Source organism: Acanthochromis polyacanthus, chromosome 10 (assembly GCF_021347895.1).
Source record: "Acanthochromis polyacanthus isolate Apoly-LR-REF ecotype Palm Island chromosome 10, KAUST_Apoly_ChrSc, whole genome shotgun sequence".
In the NCBI taxonomy this organism is placed as follows: domain Eukaryota; kingdom Metazoa; phylum Chordata; class Actinopteri; family Pomacentridae; genus Acanthochromis; species Acanthochromis polyacanthus.
The window spans coordinates 1,751,308-1,774,545 of NC_067122.1; the positions used below are offsets into that span (position 1 = coordinate 1,751,308).

General features: G+C 39.5%; 1 protein-coding gene across 6 annotated transcripts in view; it reads right to left on the reverse strand.

The window, feature by feature from the left end:
* tctn1 (tectonic family member 1) overlaps positions 1-12,899 on the reverse strand; it is a 47,703-nt gene extending 34,804 nt beyond the window's left edge. For all 6 annotated transcript variants that reach the window (XM_051954817.1, XM_051954818.1, XM_051954820.1 and 3 more), the window contains exons 1-10: positions 12,605-12,899; positions 11,322-11,442; positions 10,360-10,493; positions 8,776-8,924; positions 6,977-7,079; positions 3,042-3,154; positions 2,843-2,863; positions 1,104-1,238; positions 715-840; positions 112-200 (exon numbers count right to left, since the gene is read on the reverse strand). In XM_051954817.1, coding sequence (XP_051810777.1) covers positions 112-200; positions 715-840; positions 1,104-1,238; positions 2,843-2,863; positions 3,042-3,154; positions 6,977-7,079; positions 8,776-8,924; positions 10,360-10,493; positions 11,322-11,442; positions 12,605-12,857 — 1,244 coding nt within the window. In that variant the 5' untranslated portion in view covers positions 12,858-12,899. The remainder of the gene's footprint in view (positions 1-111; positions 201-714; positions 841-1,103; positions 1,239-2,842; positions 2,864-3,041; positions 3,155-6,976; positions 7,080-8,775; positions 8,925-10,359; positions 10,494-11,321; positions 11,443-12,604) is intronic.
* Positions 12,900-23,238: the final 10,339 nt, after the last annotated feature.

Here is a 23,238-nt window from a genome sequence, read left to right on the forward strand (position 1 = left end):
ATCGTGACTTTTTTCTGTAACAGAGATCCATCCTGTGTATAAATGTCTAATATATTTATAAATGTATAGTATAAATATAAGGAGGAAATCCACCATCCAGCCAAAGGATATTCTGCTGTTTTTGTTCCAGACACCAGAGGCAGTCCAACGACATAACCTGGATTTCCACTGTAGCGGACAGCAACGTCGCCTCCATCTTCCTGTTTAACAGACGCAAGACAGGGAACCAGATTTAGTGTCTGGAATAACACATTTTCCTTTAAGTTGTTTATTTACTGTTTCGTATGTTTTTAAACCCTTCTGCAGAAACCTAGAAAATCCCTTCATACTACAGTATATCATAAAGGTGCTAATAGTCCAGGCAAACAATGCCATGCACACTATATAGTGAGTAAATTCTAAAAGGTTTCCAAAATTACACTCTTACTTGAATAAAACGGTCAAGTCAAAGTCTACTTGGTGTGTACAATACAGTTTACAGCAGCAATAAATAAAAACATCGGCCAAGCTCATCAAAAAGCAATGAAACTGCTCTGAACATGCAGTTTTAGCAAATAAACCAGGACGCTTTCACATCACAAACACAGTGTTTTAAAGCCACACCTGTTTGCTAGGCTATCCAGTGGTGAACCCATTTAGTCAACAGGTTTCCTCATGAAAAAGAGAAAATAATCTGTTGTTAATACCACATACAGTCTTGCTGGGCTTCACTACCTGGACATATGTGATCTGAAACTCCTGTTCCAGAGGCAGCATGCGGTTGCTGACAAACCCGAGCACCAGAGTCACCGTTGCATTCACTATCTCACCACCTGGGTTGTACTTAATCACATAGATGACCTGAGAAGAGGAAAGTTGGTTCATGAGACAATGACTAAGTGTACTTGTGGACTCTGTAATGACAAGAGACAACTGCATCTTCCAATTTTCAACAGTTCTTGTGTAGTATTCACACTTAGTAGACTTGTAAAACCCAGTGCTGGAAAAGGAGATTTTTCATCCTAATAAGACCATAGTACTGTACTGTTCTGGCAGTTAAACTGATCAAATATATTTAAAATGACCTTACAAACACTCATTTTTTTTGGACTCGTCTGACTCACCTTCAGCACCACGTTAGCACAGAGGTTGGGCCTCAGAAGAACCGGACTCAGGTTTTCTCCAGCGCTGATCTGCAGCTCAGTCTGAGTATCATCTGTAGACTGCAGGATGACGGACGCCACCTCCATAGGAACAACCTCCAGCAACACCAAGAACATTACTCTTTCATTCCTTGCTTCTTTAACTAGTCTTCTGTGTATTTCAAAGGCTAATCAGACCGTTTTCACTTCTCTGTAGCACATTCTGTAGCTTCTATAGCGTCGGGTTTTCGACTCCATTCTATTTCAGAGCAAAACTGAACATACAAAGAGAATAAAGCAGTAACTGATAGGCAACAACGCAATTTATGCCCTCTTGAAACCCTGACAACCTTTACACAGATGTATTTTGTCATTGTGGAGCACGGATTCTTTTGACACTATTTGATATCTCAAATAATGTCATTATTTGGCATCTTGCAAGCCTTCAATCGAGGCTTGTTATATATCAAATAATGACATCATTTGTCATATATCGAGACTTGTAAGTTTCTTAAATAAATGACCACCAATGACGGGGAAACAGTTCAGCAAACTATTTGTTCAACGATGATGTAAAGCTAAAAGTGTCGAGCCAGTGCTAATGTGACAATAACTGATTACTTCCTTTTTCTTGGTAAAAAAAAAAAAAAAAGAAAAAGTTGTGCCACTTTTCCTGCCTTTGCATTGCAGCAGTCGACCTCAAGATTGTGTCTGCGCTAGCTTGTTGCAAAATAGTTGAAAAGAGGCACGTTTTTAGGTGATCTGTATTCAACATTGTCCTGCTAAACTTCATGGTAAGATGACTCCCTGAAAGGACCTACACGTTACCAGGCAGGTGATTAGAATGCCTTTGAGGACTGGTGTATGTCTGCTAAGCTATTTGAAACTTTGATCCCGTTTAAGACAAACATCTGATGTTGTAAAATGACAGAAAACGCGGAGACAAATCACGCAAATTCAACAACGTTACAGGATGATAAGCTAGGCTAGTTAGCTTTGGTCATATTTACATAATATCACCTACTAAGTTCAATAAAGTGGCTAAATTAGCTTTAGCTAAGACTAATATCTAGTCACTGAAGTGTAATCATTGCTGTTAGTTTTTTTTAAAATGCAGTTTTTACTCTACAGTTACAAAAAATTAGCTGAAATCCAGAGATATGATGCCAAAAAGCCATTTTCCAGTGATATTGTATGTCTGCTTTGACCAAATTTGTAGTAATTGTGTTTCATCTTTGTCCCATATCCCGCCTTATGCACCACAACTTGCACAAATAATATCCTCTAAGCTATTGTAATTTTCTTAAATATTTTATTACATGTTATTCTGACTAATTTCAGAGCTCCTTGTTTTTCCTTATCTCTTAGCCGGCATCTGCTACTGCAACTTTCCCTTCAGTAATCAGTCTTATTATAGCATATTTTGCATTTACTTGAAGAAATGTGTTAAATTGTACCACTTTAATCATGCACTCTCTTCTAAACTGTAAAACTGCTCTCAGAACAACTAACAGGATTTTCTTTGTGTTTTCTCAGTCAATCACTTAAATATCGTTAAAAATATCGTAAAACACCTTCAAAATGAGCCAATGGGGCACATTTAATTTGTTTGTTTTGTAAGAACAACAGTTTATCAAGACGAGAGTCAATTTTCAGTCAACTAATAAATGAGGTGAACTGCTTCAGACGTACACAAAAACACAAAAAGTAGGAATACTTACAGCTGCATCTATTTGCTTCCCCTGTTGAGCAGAAAAGATTTAATTTAATACTTTGAAATCAATATAATATAATCTGATTTGCAGAAAATGAACATATGTGCTGTGAATTTGGTGACGCGCGTCTTTTTCTCACTTCACAGCTTGATATTGAGCGTATCTTTGAGAGCAACAGTGTGGATCTGTTCTTTAGGAGACTCACAGCAAACAGCTGGATGTCGCTGTAGGTGTTCATGCTGAGGGCCGGCAGAGATCTGCAGTCCTGATCCAGAACCACACGTCTGGAACACCGACTGCTCTGATCCTTCAGGAACGCTGTGAAGAGAACCAGGAAAACTAAAACAAAAATCTAGCTTTTTACTCTCTAGCATGTTGGAAATGAATCTTTACAGTAGGGCTGGCCCGAATAGTGGTTTCTGGCCTCCGGATATTCGTGTCCGAATATCCGAATATTCGTTCTGCCCCTTAACGTCCGACAGGGGGCGGGGTTTGTAGCGGAGACGGCCCAAATATTCGGATCCGTTCGTCTGGTCTCTCGGGTCCAAATTTTGCCTTCGTTTTGTCTTCAGTTAAACTGAAGAATTCCCAAACAGCAGAGGTCTTCAGCGAATATTCGGATACCAAAATTAATATCTGGATATCGCTGTAGCGAACGAATATTCGGATATTCAGGATATTCAGGTCCAGCCCTACTTTACAACAATATGGAGCTTTGTGCCAGTTCATCCAGGCAGGAGTCAGGGCGTCACAAGGCCCTTTCTGTGCAGTCGTTAAAAGTTCAAAACACGTTCGTTTATTCTACCTGCTCTCCAACCGTCTACTTTTTAAAAGGTTCAAAATCATAACTCATACAGTTACAAAAGACTCTTACAAAGAGGGCTGCAGCACACTTGTTGCATCTACATCTTTTCTTATCGTCTCAACAAGCTGCAAACCTGAACTGCCTGTTTAGAGACACACTTTCTAATCTGTACAGGAAGAAAGAATTAAGGGAATGGATGCTTCTCATATTTTCTGGGACAGTAGAATGATCAGAATTGTACGTTAAAACGGTTTAAAATAGATTTAGTATAATGACGACCATTTAAACTGATCTCCTTGTTTCTGTGTTTGCGCTGCATTCATCTAAACGTCTCAGGTTCTACTGAGGTGTTTGTGATCTCAGGGGCTGTCCGTGTTGAGCTAGCTTTAGCTAATATGCTAGTTAAATGGTAGCTGACAACATAAAGAGGTCGAACCTTGTATTGCACGGATGGAAACCCGTTTAACTTTTCAACAGACATTTGAGAGTCTGTCAAATCCACTATGAGTGTGAGCAAAGCGCTGCAGGAATCCCTAAATGAGGGAATAACGGACTTTGTCGTCAAGCTGGGCAACGACGAAAAACAAACGGGGCTCTTGAGCAGAGTCACCGGCAAACATGAATGCACGTCATTCCAAAATAAATGGTTAAATCTGACGAAGTGTTTCGTCTGAAATAAGATGCTGATGATACGATTAAATGAAGTCATGAAGGATAACTGCTACTGTCCTGCTTTCAGACGAACAGCTCAGATGTTTCAGGGTGTAACTCAGACTAACGAGCTTTCACTGTAAATCTTTTTTTATTTGTGTTGCCCTTTGTACCGTGTTTGTTTGAGGCCGTTTGCATTATGACAGCAGTCATGTGACATGTCAGTGAGTAACTTCACCTGTAACTATAAATTAATCTTTTTTATCTGACTACTGAAGTGTCACAAACAGAAAAAAGACAGGAAATTATAGAATCTAATGATTTAATTTGGAATAGAGGTCATTTTTCATAGCCTGTCAGATTAAATCACAGCTTTGAGGCACATTCTTGTAGCAAAGGTAACATAAAGGCTAAAAATGTTCTACTTAAAGTCCGTTACTGTGAACAGTCTGGTAGTTTGACAAAAGCCATTTTTATTATTTTACTTATGACATTTGTGTACATGAACTATGTTTACTCCGACTTTTCTGAGTTAATCAAATCATTGCCATCTATTTGCTATTTTCAAATCATTAGGAAAAACCTGAAGAGAAAAACAGTTTAAGTGAGTTGAACGTCCATCAGAGTTTCCTAGAAAGGCCAATAATGATGCAACACATAATCAATTGATTTGCTGTCAACTATTAAATTAATTTGCAACTGTTTGGATAATTGATTCATCAGGTGGAGTCACTTTTCAAGAAGAAAAGTCTAAATTCTGTGCCTGCACTTCGTTAATCCTGAATATTGGTAATGTACAGGGTGACACAAAAAAACGGGAACTTTTCAACAATCCAATAAAACCAAGAGTGATGGAAGAAAAATATTTTATTCATAGTAATTGAAACCTTAAAACATGCCATTTACGAAACGATGGAATTTTCATTTTTTAAAAATGACTTCCTGTAGATGGCGCCCTCCGGTACCAATGCATTCCTTAAATCTGCTGTTGAGATTCCTCATTGACCGCTGGAACATCTCAGCTGAATACTGTGAAATTCATCCTGAATTCTCTGTTTTAACTCATCCACAGTTCTTGGTCGAGTCGTGTACACTTCACTCTTGAGATAGCCCCAGGTAGAGTTTAAGAATGCATTCGTACAGGAGGACGCCATCTACAGGAAGTCATTTTTAAAAAATGAAAATTCCATCATTGTTTCTTAAATGTCATGTTTTAAAGGCATTATGGAGGATTTTTTTTTTTTGTTTAATTTGTCTGATTCACATAAAATGAATATACTGACCTTTAGTGGACTTGTATGTATGGTCTCTAAAAGAATAAAAAATTTAAAAAAAAAATAACTGTGGACATGGCAGGACCTGAAAAACATCAGCCAATCAACGCACTCGGACCGAGGCGTTTGGTTTGCTCCCTTTCCTGTCAATCAAAAATCTTCCGGCTCAGGCCTAGTTACGTAGATTAGGTACGCCTTGGACTTACGTGTTTTCTGTATGTGTTGCTTTGGTATAGCTTCGTAGTTAGCTGGCGACTTGTTTTGCTCATCTTTTTTTACATGATGGCAGATAAAGATCCAGGGGGACCCAGCCGTAAAAGACAACTTCACGAGTCCTACGGAAGTTTCTGGAGGGGGGCGTTTCTTCGTAAATGTTAAGAGGGGGAGGTTAGAGGGGGGTGAGGGAGAGGTTGTATGTGCGCATGCTACGTTCAAAGTCGTAGGAAATTAAATCTCCTCTAATGCCTTTAAGGTTTCAATTACTATGAATAAAATATTTTTCTTCCATCACTCTTGGTTTTACTGGATTGGTAAAAAGTTCCCGCTTTTTTGTGTCAGCCTGTGGTTTGTTTCCTCCTCTATGGCAGTAAAATTAATTTATTTGGGTTGTGGACAAAACAGGACATATGAGGGCATTACCTTCACCATTTTCTGACGCTTTAGAGACCAAACAACTAATCTAGTGATCACTAAAATGATCCTTCAGTCAGTTACTTCTGGAAATAAGGTAGAAATGTACTTTAAAACTTCTCTCAGTTGTTTATCAAACCCCTGTAAACTAATTTCTGTGCATCAAATTTAAATATTTAGATGTTTTTTCCTTATAACATTGCAATTCAACCATGGTTTCCTCTAAAATGTCCCTCTTTCTGAGATACACCAGTTCACCTCAGACAAAGCAAACTGCTCTACGATACACAATGAAAGTGGTAATGCTGGAGTAATGCAGCCGTACACGACTCTAAAGAAGAACAGTGATACAGAAAGTTCCATCATGACTCCTGAGGTTGTTTATGTTTTTGAGACTATCATCAGTTCATGGCGCTGACTATTTATTTTGTTCTTCTGTCTTTCAGCACATTAAAAACACCACATGGAGACCATATGTTAACATGACTTTACAAAAAGACTTCCACCAGAGGGTTTTCTAAGTACGTCTTTGTATCGGCTTCAAACACAAATCTAAACGGTGTCAAACGCAGCTGAAAACTACTAAAGCCAAGCATGCAATTCATTCATTTTGTAGCATAAAGGTTAACACATATTTATGACATACGGCTGCTCAGAGACAGGAAAAGCCAACTTAAAAAATAACCCTAACCTGCAGAAAACTTTCTTAAAACTACACAGAACCGCAAAAAGTTGTACCATTTCCAGTTGTTGTAATCAGCGTCCATATAAAGCAGTTACCTGCAGGACTGCTGTCCACACAGTCAGCAGTGAGACCAGCAGAAGGCATCCAGAACGTCCCCCTCTGTCCACTCTGTCCCACCGTTACCATCACATCCTCATACTGAAACCAGAAAACAGCAGCAGAGAATGAACACACAGCAACAAGGGAAGGGAAGGGAAGAAAATAACCCAAAACAAACACAAAACCACCAAAGCAGTGACAAAAGGACAACAAAGAGACACAAAATGACCATAAAAAGACACAAAAACAACCAAAAAAGACAGAAAATGTCACAACAGACACACAAAATGACACAAAGCAACTGCAAAAAGTCAGAAAATGAACACAAAGTCACAAAATTACTCAGAACATACATAAAATGACAACAAAAAGACACAAAACTACCACAAAGAAACACGCAATAGTTCTAAAAAAGCACTAAGCAAGCAAAAAGACACATAAAATGACCAGGAAGACAGAAAATGGGGGGAAACACTATCCCAGAACAGTGACAAAAAGACCCCAAAATGACCATAAAAAGACACATAACAAGCACAGAGACACATTAAATGACCAGAAAGACACACAAAACCATCAGAGAAACACAAATAGACTCAAAAATTAAATAAAATGGCCAAGAAATGACACAAAACAACCAAAAAGACACTCAGAATGTTATTAAAGAAAGAATCTACAGCTTACACACACCACTCCATTCAATACAGTGTCTTTATTTTTACTGTTTTCACACTGGAGCAGCTCTGCATGCTTTAGACGGCTCCACCAGGTCGTCGTCTGAAGCTTTCCAACACAAATGAAGGAGATCCAACATGCACAAGCTGCCATGCTTTGGTTTTGTCTACTCATTTGTGTTATTTCACAGTTTGATGTCTTCACTGTTTTTCTATACATTAAAATGTTCAAACAAACTGCAACCCTCCTGTTGTGCTTATTTACGGGCACCAAAAAATATGGTTTCTTTGTCTGAAAAAAAATCCAAAAATTCAGGAAAAAATTCCCCAAATTTCTGAAAATTTGCAAAACCTTCAGGAAGAAAATTTCAAGAATTCCTTAAAAGCTGTATTTTTAAAAAATCCCCCAAATGTGGCGAGAAAATTCTTGTAAATATTTACAAAAAAATAGTAAAAAATCTTCCAAAAAAAAATCCTAAAAATATCTAAAGTGATTCCATATATGTCAGTAAAACTGGTGATATTTCCATAAAAAAAAATTTGGGGGAATGTTCTTAAGAAACATTTTTTCCTTTTTTCCAACAAAAAATGTTCAAACATTTCTCAAACAACCTGTAACCGTCCTGTTGTCCTTATTTATGGGCACCAAAACATATTGTTTCTTTGTCTGAAAAAAATCCAAAAATTCAGCAAAAAAATCCCCAAATTTCTGAAAATTTGCAAAACCTTCAGGAAGAAAATTTCAATAATTCCTTAAAAATTTTATTTTAAAAAAATCCCCCAAATGTGGCAAGAAAATTCTTGTAAATATTTTTAAAAAATGAGTAAAAAATCCTAAAAAAATATCTAAAGTGATTCCATAAATATCAGTAAAACTTGTGATATTTTCCTAAAAAAAATAAGAAACATATTTTTTCCTTTTTTCCACCACAAAATGTTCAAAGATTTCCCAAACATGTTGAAAATGTGGACATCAGAAGTTTCACTGTGAAAACACACTTTTTTCCCCCACATATTCAAACTTTAAAACGGGTCGGTTCTGACCTGCAGGACGACATGAGGGTTAAAAGAGCAGATGAGCCCAAACTGTGGACTGATACTGATCAGGATAACAGCTGGCTCACCAGGTATCCAGGTGACGCCTGGACCTCTCCGGGTGACACCTGAGCATCGCTGTCTGAGCCAAAGATGAAGCTGGTGAACTGTCTGAAGAGCGACTCGAAGTTGCCGTCGGTTGGAAGTTCAGGTGGAGGATGAGACAATCCATCAAGACCTGCAAAGAACAGACAGTCAGCAGAGATGCACCGTGCTTCAGACTCATCTTTGAAATACGGCAGTGAGATTACATCTATTAATGGGCAGTTGTTCTACTTTGATATCTCATGGATGGCAGAATTCTGAAAACGTGACGGTAGTTGTTACTCTGTGGTACCAAATGCAGCAAAGGTACAGTAGGTACTGGAGGTACTGGAGGTACTGGACAATAGCAACAATATTCAGAAAAACTTGGAGGCATTGGCACCACATGGCATCATTCAAACCAATAAGTAGACCTACTAGAAGTCTTATGAGGTCAATTAATTCAATTCAGTTTTAACTATACAGCTCTAATTCACATCTACACCCCCTGTCAAAAGTTTTAGGACACTGTCTCATTCACATAAAGTAGAACCTGTCCTACAACTTCTGACAGGGGGTGTATTTCATCACATGGATGTGATCAGGGCAGGACTCTGATCATACATGTAAAGTTTCAGGCAGATTGGAGCATGTTCAGGGCATTTACACAGCATTTGAAATTTCATGGCGAAGGATCAAAATTCCAGAGGCCGCCCCGGACACGCCCTTTGACTTTGGAAAAAGGTTTTAATAACTTTGGATCATTAAGGCCTCCTGTATGTACTGGCCCAATTTGAGGTGAATTGGAGTTTCCCCCTAGGAGGAGTTCACTCTAGAAAAACATGAAAAATGGGCAAAATCTGACATTCAACGCAAAATAGCTCACTTCCTGTTGGGTTTGGAATGTGGCTGTCACTGACTTTTTTGTTCAGCCTGATGTGCTGCACATGTGGACCAAATGTGGTAGATACACCCCCTGTCAAAAGTTGTAGGACAGGTTCTACTTTATTTGAATGAGAAAGTGTCCTAAAACTTTTATCAGGGGGTGCATGTCATCTCACAGCACTTACGAATGAGGAAATTGTAATACTTTATCATGTTAATCAGTTTCTGTTTTAGGACTACATTCTATGTATTTACTACAGCACCTTAACATATGGTGTGTTTTACATGTTACTTGTCTTTTAGCAAATCTCTGTTCGTTGTGTTATTTTATTACTCTTTAAACCTGGAGTTGATTGTTGTGTTTTCGTTCGTCGTCGTTTAGTTTTTTTTTTATACAGATGCACAGAGAAATGACAAATAGATAAATCACAAATCTTGAATTATAAAGGCTTTGAAATTAGTTGCAGCTAAAAAAAATAATCTTGCACTGCCCTCTCAGTATATGGCGGTGTTTTTTTGAAAAACTTGTTGATCTGTTATGTCACAGAGCAGAGTATGTGTTCAGCATCAGTTACCATGGCGATGTAACCCACCATCAAGTTAAACCCGAGGCCGCCTTAAATCCTGCTTCATAGCCGGGGTCTCGGGTCTACTGAGACTTGTGGGGAAAAAACGGAAGGAAACACCTCAGACTGATGACTCACGGTTCTGTGCCTGAATGCAGAAGAGGTCGTAACTGGTCTCCTTCTGGACAGACGACTGCAGCTCAGAGTAGCCGTTCTCTGTGTTCCTTAACGAGTAGGACGCCACATCACGGCTGCACAGCTGCCTGCTGCCGCTGCAAAGTCACACAACACGAACGATGAGCACTTTTCTGGGCAAAGAAACAGAAACTGGCTTGCACTGAACTTGCACTACACATAAAACACTTTAATATCTGGATGTTCTTCACATGAGATATTTTGCAGCTTATATTTTTCTTATTGTTCACTTTTATTTGCTGCACATTTTTGCCCATTTATCTTTATTTGTGGTGGTGGAAACTGCACTCTTTCTGCTGGAACAACTAAATTTCCCCTCAGGGATTAATAAGGTATTTCTATTCTATTCCATTCTAAAAATGAAAAAAAGCACAAAGATAACAGAGAAGGACATTAAATCCTGTCGTAGTGTTGTGTGGTGCATTTTATCAGCATGTCATCCTCTGATCTGCTCCTGTGTTCATTTTCTGTTGATGTTGTTTGCAACACTTCCTCCATGTTTAAAGGATAATTCAGTGTAATAATGTACATTTCTGTTGTAATAAAACACTCATAAAACAACTCCATCATGTTACACTAATCACTGATTTTTTACTCTGAAACAAAGATGCTTTATTCAGTCATTCTTAAAATATCTCCAGTGACTTCCATTTTGCATTTTTTTTGTCACCACTAAACTTCCCTCAGAGAACCTCACCGTTTACTGCACATTAAAAGCCTTTCAGTGGCTCTGATGGCATAGTTCTCTCCTTTTCCAGGTGGGCTTTTGATTGGAATTGTCTTGGAGTAAATTGATGTATGAAAAAGATGTTATGTTAAAAAGATAAAGGGTCATTCCGTGTTAACTCGGTGAGATCAGGGGAAGTCAGCTGGTTGAGCGTCTCGGTATCAGACCGTTTTCTTACCTGACGGCACCAACGGAGCAGCTGGTGAACAGAGACACCTCCTCCTGACTGCACTCTCTGTCACAGCAGCAGTTGATGTCACACACACCTGTGTGTTCATCACAGGGACACAACCTGTCAACTGACACACACACACACACACACACACACACACACACACACACACACACACACACACACACACACACACACACACACACACACACACACACACACACACACGAATGATGCTCAGGTTAAAAATGGCTTGATTTCTTCTGCCATCAAAGCTTCTCGCTACCTCTGGCCCATTTAATGTGAATATTATTAGTATTAACCCTCCTGTTGTTTACGTGTCTGAAAAAAAAAAATCTGCATAAAAATTCCCCAAAATTGGCAAGAAAATTCTTGTGAATATTTTCAAAAAATGAGTAGAAATCTTCCAAAAAAAAAGAAATCCTAAAAATATCTAACGTGACTAAATATATATAAGTAAAACTTCTAATATTTTCTTGAAGAACATTCACAGAAAAAAATCAACCAAATTTCACTGGATTTTGGTTGATTTCCATGTCAATGTTCTTAAGAAACTGTTGTGTTTTTTTTACATTTCGGTTTCTCAACCAAAAAATGTTAAAAAATTTCCCAAAAATGTTGAAAATGTTTCACTGTGAAAATATATATATTTTTCCCACATTTTCAAACTTCAAAACTTGTCAGTTTGACTCGCAGGACAACAGGACGGTTGATGTGTTTTTTAAGGAGTACTACTAACTTGATTCAGGTAAATAAATAACTGATAATACAGCTGATCAATTAGCAGCACCTTCGATCAGTGACTGATTCTACCAATGTGCAAATCTGAGAGGTACAGGAAGTCTTTTATAGCAGCTGCTATGAGGTTTTACAATGCACAAATATAGCTTAGCACTTTTTGGTATTTATTCATTGTTCGTTTTATTGTTGTAACTTATTAAGTATGGAAGCTATTTGAGGAAGTGTGTGGTGTTGTGTGCGTTCTGAAACTGAGTCTATCTATCTATCTATCTATCTATCTATCTATCTATCTATCTATCTATCTATCTATCTATCTATCTATCTATCTTTAAACTTTGCTAACTCGCTCAGTGACAGCTTAGCCTTAGCCCTCATTCGTTCGGATTTATCAGCACCTCTTCAAGTAAATCAACAAGCGAAAACAAAATCAAAACAAAACAAAAACACTCGGAACCAATTATATATTTAAACCCAAGGAGGACAAAGTAAAAACTAAAACTGAGTGAGCCTTTACAGCGGTGTGTTACCGGTGGTTACGGGGGTCAGCAGGCGGCCGGACTCGGGCAGCGGCTCTGCGGGGAGAAGCGGCTCCTCGGTGCTGCCGGAGCTCGGCGTCGTCGTTGTCTCAAGCGTCGCATAATTTTCCGTAACGGTGAATGTAACGTTCTGGTCACCAGACGCGGTGGCGTTAAAGTCGAAACTCGTGGTGTTTTCGTTTGTAGCGACGGCAGAAAACAAGAAAAACAAACAGAAGAAGCCAGAACATGCAGAGGCCGCCATCTTTGTTTCACCGTTGCTATGGAGCTTCTTCTTCTTCTGTGGTGCGTCGGTGAGTCTCCACTGTCGTAAATTAGCGCCTCCTCCAAACGTCACATCACGGCAGCAGAATGTTAAAGAAAAGGTTCATTTGTTTCTTACTTAGAGGGCAAATTACCTAAAATTAATGTAGATAAACATTCAGGTGCGTTTACTGAATTAGTGTTAGAAAAAATCCTTTAATTTAAAGTTATTTTGATGAACTGGTGAACCTGAATTGGACTTCAGAGCTGCAGTAATTACAGCAACACTTGTAGTTCAGCCTTTACTCTCTGTAAACAGGCCGGAGTGTCTAATCGGGAGGACCGGTCTGACTAACATGCACAAGCACCTGTACTGACCGCTGAAACATAGAACAAACATCTTTTTCCAGCTATTTAATCACTGAGCTGTTCTGTGTATATTTGCAGATCTGTAGTGAAGAATCATGAGACTCTATATCCGTGCTGCTTTAGCTTGGCAAGAAAAAAGTTCCAGACCGTTCTCAGGTTTTACCTTCAGTGATCTCAGGGTGAATTCCTTTGGTCTTATCTTTTGTTGGTACCAGCGACTGTTTAACTGGGACAAATCTAAGTTTAGTGATGTGAACAGTTGACTGACAGATGGACTGGAAGCCCTGTGGCTTCCACAAACCCATATTCTCAGGGATATTAAAGCTCCTTGAGTCAGGGACAAAAAAGAGAAATGCGCTCCCTGTGAGTCTGAGATTGAGATTTATTAAAACATATTACCACCGCTGCCACCAGAACTAAGCCTAAAAAACACAGTTTTGGGCCCTGGGCCTACTTTAATTCAGCCCCCATATGGCAAAAGTTCCAGCGTTTCCTAATGAGGCAGGGATCTAAGGCGAGATAAGGTAACGCAACATAAGATTAACTTTATTGATCCCTGAGGGCCAGGCATGCCGGAGGGGAAACTGAGTCATTACAGGAGCAAAGCATGGAGGTGTAGGAGGGAGGACAGAGTGAAAGGGGCGACAAGTTGGAATACTGTGCAGGGAGAATGCCCTGCAATCAACATTCTTAAGTTCACGCTCCCAGTGAGTAAAAGCAGGGAAGTAGTGGAGCTAGCAGTGAAACCGTCATGCTCAAGGACTCTTCAAACACGACTTAATTCTGTTGAAAGGCATCGTTTTCATTTGAAATGTTGCAATTTCTCTCAAAAGCCTAAACTTTAAATGTGCTGTGGCTGCTGCAAACAAACATATTCCAGTTAGTTCTAATTCTGTGTTTGGGGTAAGTAACGTGTTTACTGTGGAAAAGCAGCTATGAGCATAACACCTGATGTGGGTCCACCCCTGTGACAAACCCTGAAACCCACTTCATGCTGCCATTGATCAGATGTGCAGATCTGAGCTTCCTTCTCAAACTATTTCCTTTTTTCATTATTAAAACAACCATTTGCAACCCATTTTTTGCGTGCAAATACCTGAAAACCTACTGATTTCTCCAGGGAAAGACTGTCACAAAGCTGCACAGTGCCATAGTGGTTAGCACTGTCGCTTTGCAGCAAGAAGATCCCCGGTTCAAATCCCAGCCTGGGATCTTTCTGCATGGAGTTTGTAATGGAGTTTCTAATTTTGAAATAAATGTTGCAATAATGCACTTTTTATTATTTTATGTAAAAAGTTCAAATAGTACAACCAGAACTGAAACTGCAAAATGTACAAAGTTTCCATTGTGACAGTGAAATAAAACACACATTCAGCAGCACAAGAACATCTTTTAATGCAGCTCTAATGCAAATAAAAAACACTCTGACTGAATCTATACCATCTAACTACACTAACAGCAATAAATATCTCAATCTAACATGAAATGACCACACTGGCAGGTCACTGATTAATACATACTTTAGTGGAGAATTTTCCTCACAGACTGGCAACGGGAGGCCGTCACACACGTTATTAACTGTAAAATCAGGAGCATCATCTCTAAAGATAAATGTCCATTTTCATTGCTTTGTCCACCAGATGGAGACACAGAACAATAAATCTTCAGCTCCTTCAGCAGCTTTGGCTTCATGCTTCATGTTCTGTGAGCCAGAAGTCAGTCTGACTCTGTGGTCTTGGAGGGAAACGTTGCTTTAGTGTGTTATTATTACGCTTCAGGATGACAGATTGTGTCTCGGTGTTTGACTATAATGAGTTTCAAACGAGATCGACAAGCGAAAACAGACTAAACAGTTATTTAATGATCAAATCATTCAAAATAGAGGATAATATGGAGTTAATAAGTGTGTGTCTGAGGAGGTCTATGGAGTCACAGGAGTGCCACATCAAAATATAAATAAATAAATAAATGTGGAAATATAAAGAGAAATAAATAAATAAATGTGGAAAAATAAAGAGAAATAAATAAATAAATAAAAAGGAAAATTTTGTCTTTGCTTTTACCTTTTCCTTTTTTTCCTTTTATTTATTTATTTACTTATTTCTCTTTATATTTCCACATTTATTTATTTACTTATTTATTTCTCTTTATATTTCCACATATATTTATTTATTTATTTATTTATTTATTTCTCTTTATATTTCCACATTTATTTATTTATTTATTTATTTATTTATATTTATTAATTTCTTTTTATATTTGGGGTGGGTGGGTGGGTGGGTGGATAGATAGATAGATAGATAGATGGATATTAAAGGTTATTGTATACTGTAAAAGACATGCTCTACAACACTATAAACAGCAAACTTCTCATAAGTACTGTACGTTTCAAGACTAATTCCTTGTGTCGCTTGACACTAAAGCTTTTTCTGACAAACTACAATCCAGTTCTGGTATTTCATCACCTTCTAGAACTGAATATACAGTTTATCCTGTGGCAGAAGCAACACTATCCTTCATCAAATGGACCGAACTGTCGCTGTAATATTACTACCATGTAACTTCTGGCTTGAACTGCAGGAAATGTGCTATTTTCAGAATATTAATACAAACATGCACATATCCCCAGTACTGAAAATACATCCCTATGAGTATATCTGCACACAATTAGTTAGACTTACACTACTTTGTTAAGCTAAACCCCAGAGGGAAACTCAGTTGTTACAGCAGCATGGATGGTGAAGGTGGTTCTCCTTTCACCTGCTAGATCTCCATGGTAACTGATGCTGTGGAGCTACATCTCCATGGTAACTGATGCCGTGGAGCTAGATCTCCATGGTAACTGATGCTGTGGAGCTAGATCACCATGGTAACTGATGCCGTGGAGCTAGACCTCCATGGTAAATGATGCTGTGGAGCTAGACCTCCATGGTAACTGATGCTGTGGAGCTAGACCTCCATGGTAACTGATGCTGTGGAGCTAGATCTCCATGGTAACTGATGCTGTGGAGCTAGATCACCATGGTAACTGATGCTGTGGAGCTAGACCTCCATGGTAAATGATACTGTGGAGCTAGACCTCCATGGTAACTGATGCTGTGGAGCTAGACCTCCATGGTAAATGATGCTGTGGAGCTAGATCTCCATGGTAACTGATGCTGTGGAGCTAGACCTCCATGGTAAATGATGCTGTGGAGCTAGACCTCCATGGTAAATGATGCTGTGGAGCGAGATCTCCATGGTAACTGATGCTGTAGAGCAAGATCTCCATGGTAACTGATGCTGTGGCGCTAGATCTCCATGGTAACTGATGCTGTGGAGCTAGATCTCCATGGTAACTGATGCTGTGGAGCTAGATCTCCATGGTAACTGATGCTGTGGAGCTAGATCTCCATGGTAACTGATGCTGTTTAGCTAGATCTCCATGGTAACTGATGCTGTAGAGCTAGGTCTCCATTAAAACAACCTGTTGACTGAAGCAGCTGAACACCATCGGTTCATTTTGAGCAGAAGAAACAACAAAGAAAGTTGAAAGCCACCTTTATGATACTCTGACTGAGGTTTTAGTTTTTGTCGAGCCGAATTACACAAAGAGTGTGGATATGTTGGACTGGCTTCATATGACAGAACTCTGGAGTTTGCTTTGTTTGTTCTGAGCAGCTTTCATCCTTCTGGTCAGTAAATAACGGAAAGCAAACAACCCCGAGCTGCCTCTCTGACCTCCCTTCATGTCTCTCCCCGGTTGTGTATTTCTGTGAATGGCCTTGTGTCCCGACTCTCTCCTCCCTCCTCACCCCTCCCCTCACCCTCATTAATTAATTCTGAGCGGCCATTAAGGCGGCGTGGGTCAGATCCTGATGAATACATTCAATCTGAGTCTTTGTGGATAATATCCATCTGTCAGGGGGAGGAAACCTGCACCGAGGACGGTAATGGCCAAGGTGTGTGTGTGTGTGTGTGTGTGTGTGTGTGTGTGTGTTTTGGGCCATGGCCACTGAACAATGAACACACAGGTTATCACAAGGTCGCCACCTCACTTGTGTTAGTTGTATGTGTGTGTCCGTGTCGGTGTGTAGGTGTGTGTGTGTGTGTGTGCGTGTGTGTGTGTGTGTGTGTGTGTGTGTGTGTGTGTGTGTGTGTGTAGGTGTGTGTGTGTGTGTGTGCGTGTGGCAGCGAGTGGAAGGAAGACTAATTAGAGCATTAATTAGGAAGCAAACGGCTTATTGAATAAATCCTGTGGTCATTAAGTGAACACACAGCCGCCTCCTCTCTGTTTCCTCCCTGATGCTGTAACTTCAGAATAATACAGTCCAATACCAACTCACAGCTCAGTGGGATTTACACACTTCTGCCTCCTGTAAAGTAACAAAAACACAGAATTAGACAACTAACATTCACTCTGGTACATTCTGTTGATTGTTTCTATATTATATTTTCTATATTTCAATTTAAATTTATTTTAACTTTTATTAGATTAAGTTTTATTTGATTTTTATTTTAGTTTCACCTTCACTTTACGCCCCATTATTCTCTGTTGTCTTATTCTTTAGCTCTTTATTGGACATCCTTGCTACTGTAACAACTTCATTTCCCTCTAGGGATTAATAAAGTCATCAAAGTCTAACATTATACAGCACAAAACAAGAACCAGCACGTTAAAGAACTTGTACATGAATTTAAAAAATGATAATGAGTGAGACACTGACCTCACTCATCACCTCAGTAGTGAGTATGATTGTGCTTTTGTTTATGTTTTGTTTACTTGTATAGTTTAGTCTTTTTTAAATGATCTCATATCTATTTTTCCCTTAAGTTTATTCCTAACTTTTTACAGCATTACCCTCATTTCTGCACTGTGAATGGATGTGACAAACATCATTTCGTTTAACTGTGTACGTTACTGAATGACAATAACGCTGAAGTTGAAAATAAACGATGGAAAAAAAAAACACCAATGAAGTTCAGACAAAAACTGAAGTTTTTAACAAAACATGTCCACAGAAAGAACTACTGTCTCCTCTACACACCTGCACATAAAAGAATTCACCTTAAAATACCACGCGCAATGTTTTTTTTAAAATATATCATATTACAGATTTTTCTACTGACATAAAATCCAACCAATATGGATGATGATGTGTGCAAGATTAATACTTTGTTATATTTTGCACACTAAAGTTGGTTCAAAGACATGACAGAGCATCTTTTCCCCCCACAGCAGAAAGGAAATGGTTCAAGGTTTTTTATTGTACCAAATGGTAAAATTGTTGTGCAAAAAGGAACTCAGCGATCCCAACAACAAATGAAATAACACAACACCCAGCAAACATTCATACCAGACGAATCACACAAAAAGCGTAATTAATCAGAAAAAGGGAAAGGGAAACTGCTCCAACATATCCTGACCTACCTAAAAGCCCTCTTGATAATTTGGTTGAGGGAATTTTTGTCCTGTAGAGACAAATTTCCAAACCAAGCAACCAGGGCAGAGGATAATACCGACTCAATAAAAGCATGATAGAACAGGGTCAGCGTAGATCTGCCAACATTAAAATGGGACAGTAAAATAAACGCTGATGTCCCTTCTTGCACAGCTTTTCACAATTCCTGCTAAAAGTCAGTTTGGCGTCAATGACAGTCCCAAGATATTTGTAGCAGTCCACACGTTCAACAGGCTGGGGTCGCAGTTTGGAGCCTGTGTTCTAAAACCAATGAGCGTGTCCTTTGTCTTTGACGTGTTCAGCACCAAGAAGGAAAGGTCACACCAACTGATGAAATCCTGCAGGACTGGACCACTATTTTCATAAACACTTTTGCACATGTTTGTGTAAAGGATAAAAAGTAACGAGGAGAGAACACATCCCTGAGGAGAGCCAGTGGAGGAACACAGGGACTCTGATAAAATGCCATTCACTTTGACTCTCTGTGTTCTTTCTGTTAAAAAAAACCTAAAATCCAACCCACCATGTTATGGCTCAAGTGAAAGTGCTCAATGTGTCTAAAATGTGAGTTATCATTCTCAAGTGCTACGGAGATACAGTGAGATAAATCGTTACGATGCAGCCTCTTGGGTCAGCCAGGTCTAACAGAAAACAACAGAAAACTAAAACCGATGTTATTGCTTAGGTTAAAGTAATTTATTGCTGAGTGATTGAATTAACAAATGAAACAGGGATGATACAAAGAGGGCAGCGATGGTGGGTGTTCCTAAACTCATATCACCAAAAAACAAATAAACAAACAAAGGCTAAAAACAAACTAAACAAAAACAAAACAGCTGAACTCATTAGGCTACATAGTGGATGGTGGTTAGCACTGTCGCCTTGCAGTGAGAAGATCACTGGTTCGTGTCCTGACCTTCCAAGGATCCTCCTGCATGCAGTCTCCATGTTCTCCTGCACATGTGTGGCTTTTCTCCAGGTTCTCCAGAAACATGCTGAGGTTAACTGGTGATTCTAAACTGTCTGTAGGTGTGAATGTGAGTGTGATTGTTTGTCTCTATGTGTAGTCCTGTGATAGACTGTTACCTGTCCAGGTGTCTCCTGCCTTCACCCTCAGTCAGCTGGGATAGACTCCAGCTCCTCTAATGAGGATCAGTGGGTGTGTAGATGATGGATGGATGAACTCCTGAGAAGAAACGTAACACGGACGTTCAGAGTGCATAGAACTAACTAAGCAAACAAACAGGCATCTCAAAGCACACATTAAAACACAAGACCTGAGCTCTGGAAAACAAAGGACACAAGTGACTCCTAAACTAAGTTAGCCAGCTGCTAACAGAAGCTACAACATGCACACACACGAGTAACTTCTTCATTAGGTTAACTGCTGCCAACCAAAGGTCTACAGACAGGTGGGATCTGGATCATGGTCTTCACAATCCATCTCCACCACCAAATGGAGAAAAACTCTATGGCTGAGGTTCAGGAGCAGGACTACGCCTCGATCACTCCCCTTCCTGTCGTACATCTATACATACTACTGTATCACCCTTCCCACTTGTTCATTCTCGTTTCTCATGCAAAGCCAAATTTACTTCAAGCTAGATTCATGCCTATGTCCTTACAAATCTCTAGTGCACCCTAAACAAACCAGAAAAATCTCAGGATGTTTTGCCTTCTGACCCTCAGTTTGTCACAGAGACCGGTCAAGTCCCCATCTGATCCTGATTCCTCTTCCATGTCTAGCAAGTCCTGAAGGCATCCAGAATCTTTGCATGTTCTCCGGCAACTTCTTCTATACTGATGCAATTTCCAGCCGAGGGGATCCGGGTCGCTGAGAAATATCTTTATTTTTGACAGAAAAGCTTTTTTTCAATGAAGACAAAACTAAATTGATAAGAAACCCTGTCCAGACATAGTTAATGTGATAAATGACTATTGCAGCTGTAAACAGCTGATTTTTAATGGAATATCTCCATAGGGGTACAGAGCAACCATCACTCCTGTGTTCTAATGCTACATTGTGTTAGCTAATGGTGCTGAAAGGCTCATTGATGGTTAGAAAACCCTTGTACAGTTATGTTAGCACATGGATAAAAGTGGGAGTTGGGTCACCTCAAACTTTTCAACAATAGTGTACATTTTTAGTGTTTTTTTTTTTTACTAAATTTTACTATATTTTTTACTGTGTTTTTACTATATTTTTCTGAGACTTTTTACTAGATTTTTACGAGATTTTTACAGTGTTTTAACATATTTTTTTACTGTATTTACTGTTTTTATGAGATTTTTTAAAATATATTTTTCTATATTTTTTCACTGCATTTCTACTATATTTGTACTGTATTTTCACTATTTTTCTATATTTTTACTGTATTTTTACTATATATTTTTTTCTATATTTTACTGTTTTATTGCACGACCATTTAAAAATCTGGGCTCACTTAAAAATTTCTATTTTTTTCAATGAAGATAACATTAAATGAATGATAAACCCAGTGTAGACATAGTTAATGAAGAAAACCCTTGTACAGTTATGTTAGCACATGGATAAAAGTGGGAGTTTTCATGGAAAATGTGACATTGTCTGGATGACCCCAAACTTTTGAACAGTAGTGTACATCACACCCACTCTTCGTTTCTTTCTTACGGGAGCTTTTTGGGGGGTCCATTATCTCAACTCATCACCAACATAACAATCCTTTGTATCCAATAAACAATCAAGCTTCACGCCGATGGTTTGGTCCTTCCTAGTGAACCACATGTCCACCAGAGGCCGGAACATAAATGTTGAGATAAAATGAAAGATTTCCAGTCAGAGGAACAGTAGCTTTAAAAAAAAAAAAAGAAGGCATCATCAGCTTCTGGCCACCAAATGATAAACCCCAGCTCGCTCACAGGTCTGCCCTTCTCTGTCTCTGGTTACCCCGCATACCTCCGTGTCCTTAGCTGTAAATCTGCTGCATTTCTTGTGATGTTCTTTGGCAGTAACTCAACACACAAAGCATGCATGTGTGTGTTTGTAGTGTATCATGTCGCGGTGCTACAGAGCGCCACCTCTGCTCCTCTAATCCTCTCAGCCGGCACCTCTCTGTGTCTCTGCCTCCATCTATCCGTCCACTTATCTGTCCATCTCCCATCAGGTCATCGTCTCTGCTGTTTCTGCCTTCAGACGGCCGGCCTCCCTCCCTCTCTGCTGAAACCGGCGTACTTCACATCACAAACCTCGTACTGTATTTCGACGCCTCCGTTTGTACGCTAAATAAGAGGCTGAATCCTCCATGCCTTTTATGCATCATGCCCCAACCAACTTTAATCTCTTTCACATTAAGCGACTGTAACTGTAAATCTAATTAAAGAAAAGAAAACACGATCAGAATATAGAGATTATCTGGACATCTCGTGTGATTCGTTCCATCTCTCACCACCTTCCTGCATCTGTCCGTCAGTCTGTCATCTCTCTGCTCAGATAACGTCTCGTTATCTAATCTCCGAATGAAAACACCGGCCTCATGCCCTTCACTGACACACACACCTGTTCAGTGTGTATTGGTGTGTGTAGGTCACAGGTTCCATTGTCTTAGAACAGAGGTCAGAGGAGGGACTGTTCATCAAGCAGGATTTGGCTCATGGTGGAACATGGTAGCGTCGTTTTCTGCCTTTTTTTAAAAGTCAGATTTTTGCAAAATGACAAGTCAGTGCAGTGGTTAGCACTGATGCCTCACAGCCAGAAGATCCCTGGTTCACATCACGGCCTGGGATCTTTCTGTTTGTGTGTTTTCATCAGGTTCTCTGGCTTCCTCCCATAGTCCAAAAGACACGCTGAAGTTAACTGGTGATGTGGAACTGTTTGTGGTTGTGAGTGTGTTTGTCTGTCTTTATGTGTAGCCCTTTGATAGAATGTTAGACAGAGATAACCCACAAAACACATCTAAATGATGATTTATTAAAGATTCATTGAAAACCTGTATCACCCCAGTGACAAAGTATTTGCCCCCCTAAACCTCGTAACTGCTTGGTCTGTTGGCAGCAACAACTGCAGTTAAATGTTAGTTCCAGCTTGTGATCAGTCTTTTCCATCACCATGGAGGAATTCTGCTCCACTCTTCTCTGCTGAATAGTTTGAATTTGGTCACATTAGATGGTTTTAGGACTGCACAGTGGTCTAGTGGTTAGCACTTTCCCTGGTTTGAATCCCAGCCTGGGATCTTTCTGCATGGAGTTAGCATGTTCTCTCTGTGCATGCGTGGGTTTTCTCCGGGTACTCCGGCTTCCTCCCACAGTCCAAAAATATGCTGAGGTTAATTGGTTACTCTAAATTGTCCGTAGGTGTGAATGTGAGTGTGATTGTGTGTCTGTATATGTAGCCCTGTGACAGACTGGTGACCTGTCCAGGGTGTCCCCTGCCTTCACCCGAGTCAGCTGGGATAGACTCCAGCACCCCCCATGACCCTAGTGAGGATAAAGCGGTGTACAGAGGATGGATGGATGGTTTTAGATCATGAACTGAACTTTGAAGGTCTTGTCACGGCCTCTCAGTTGGATTCAAGTCCAGACTTTGACTTAGCTACT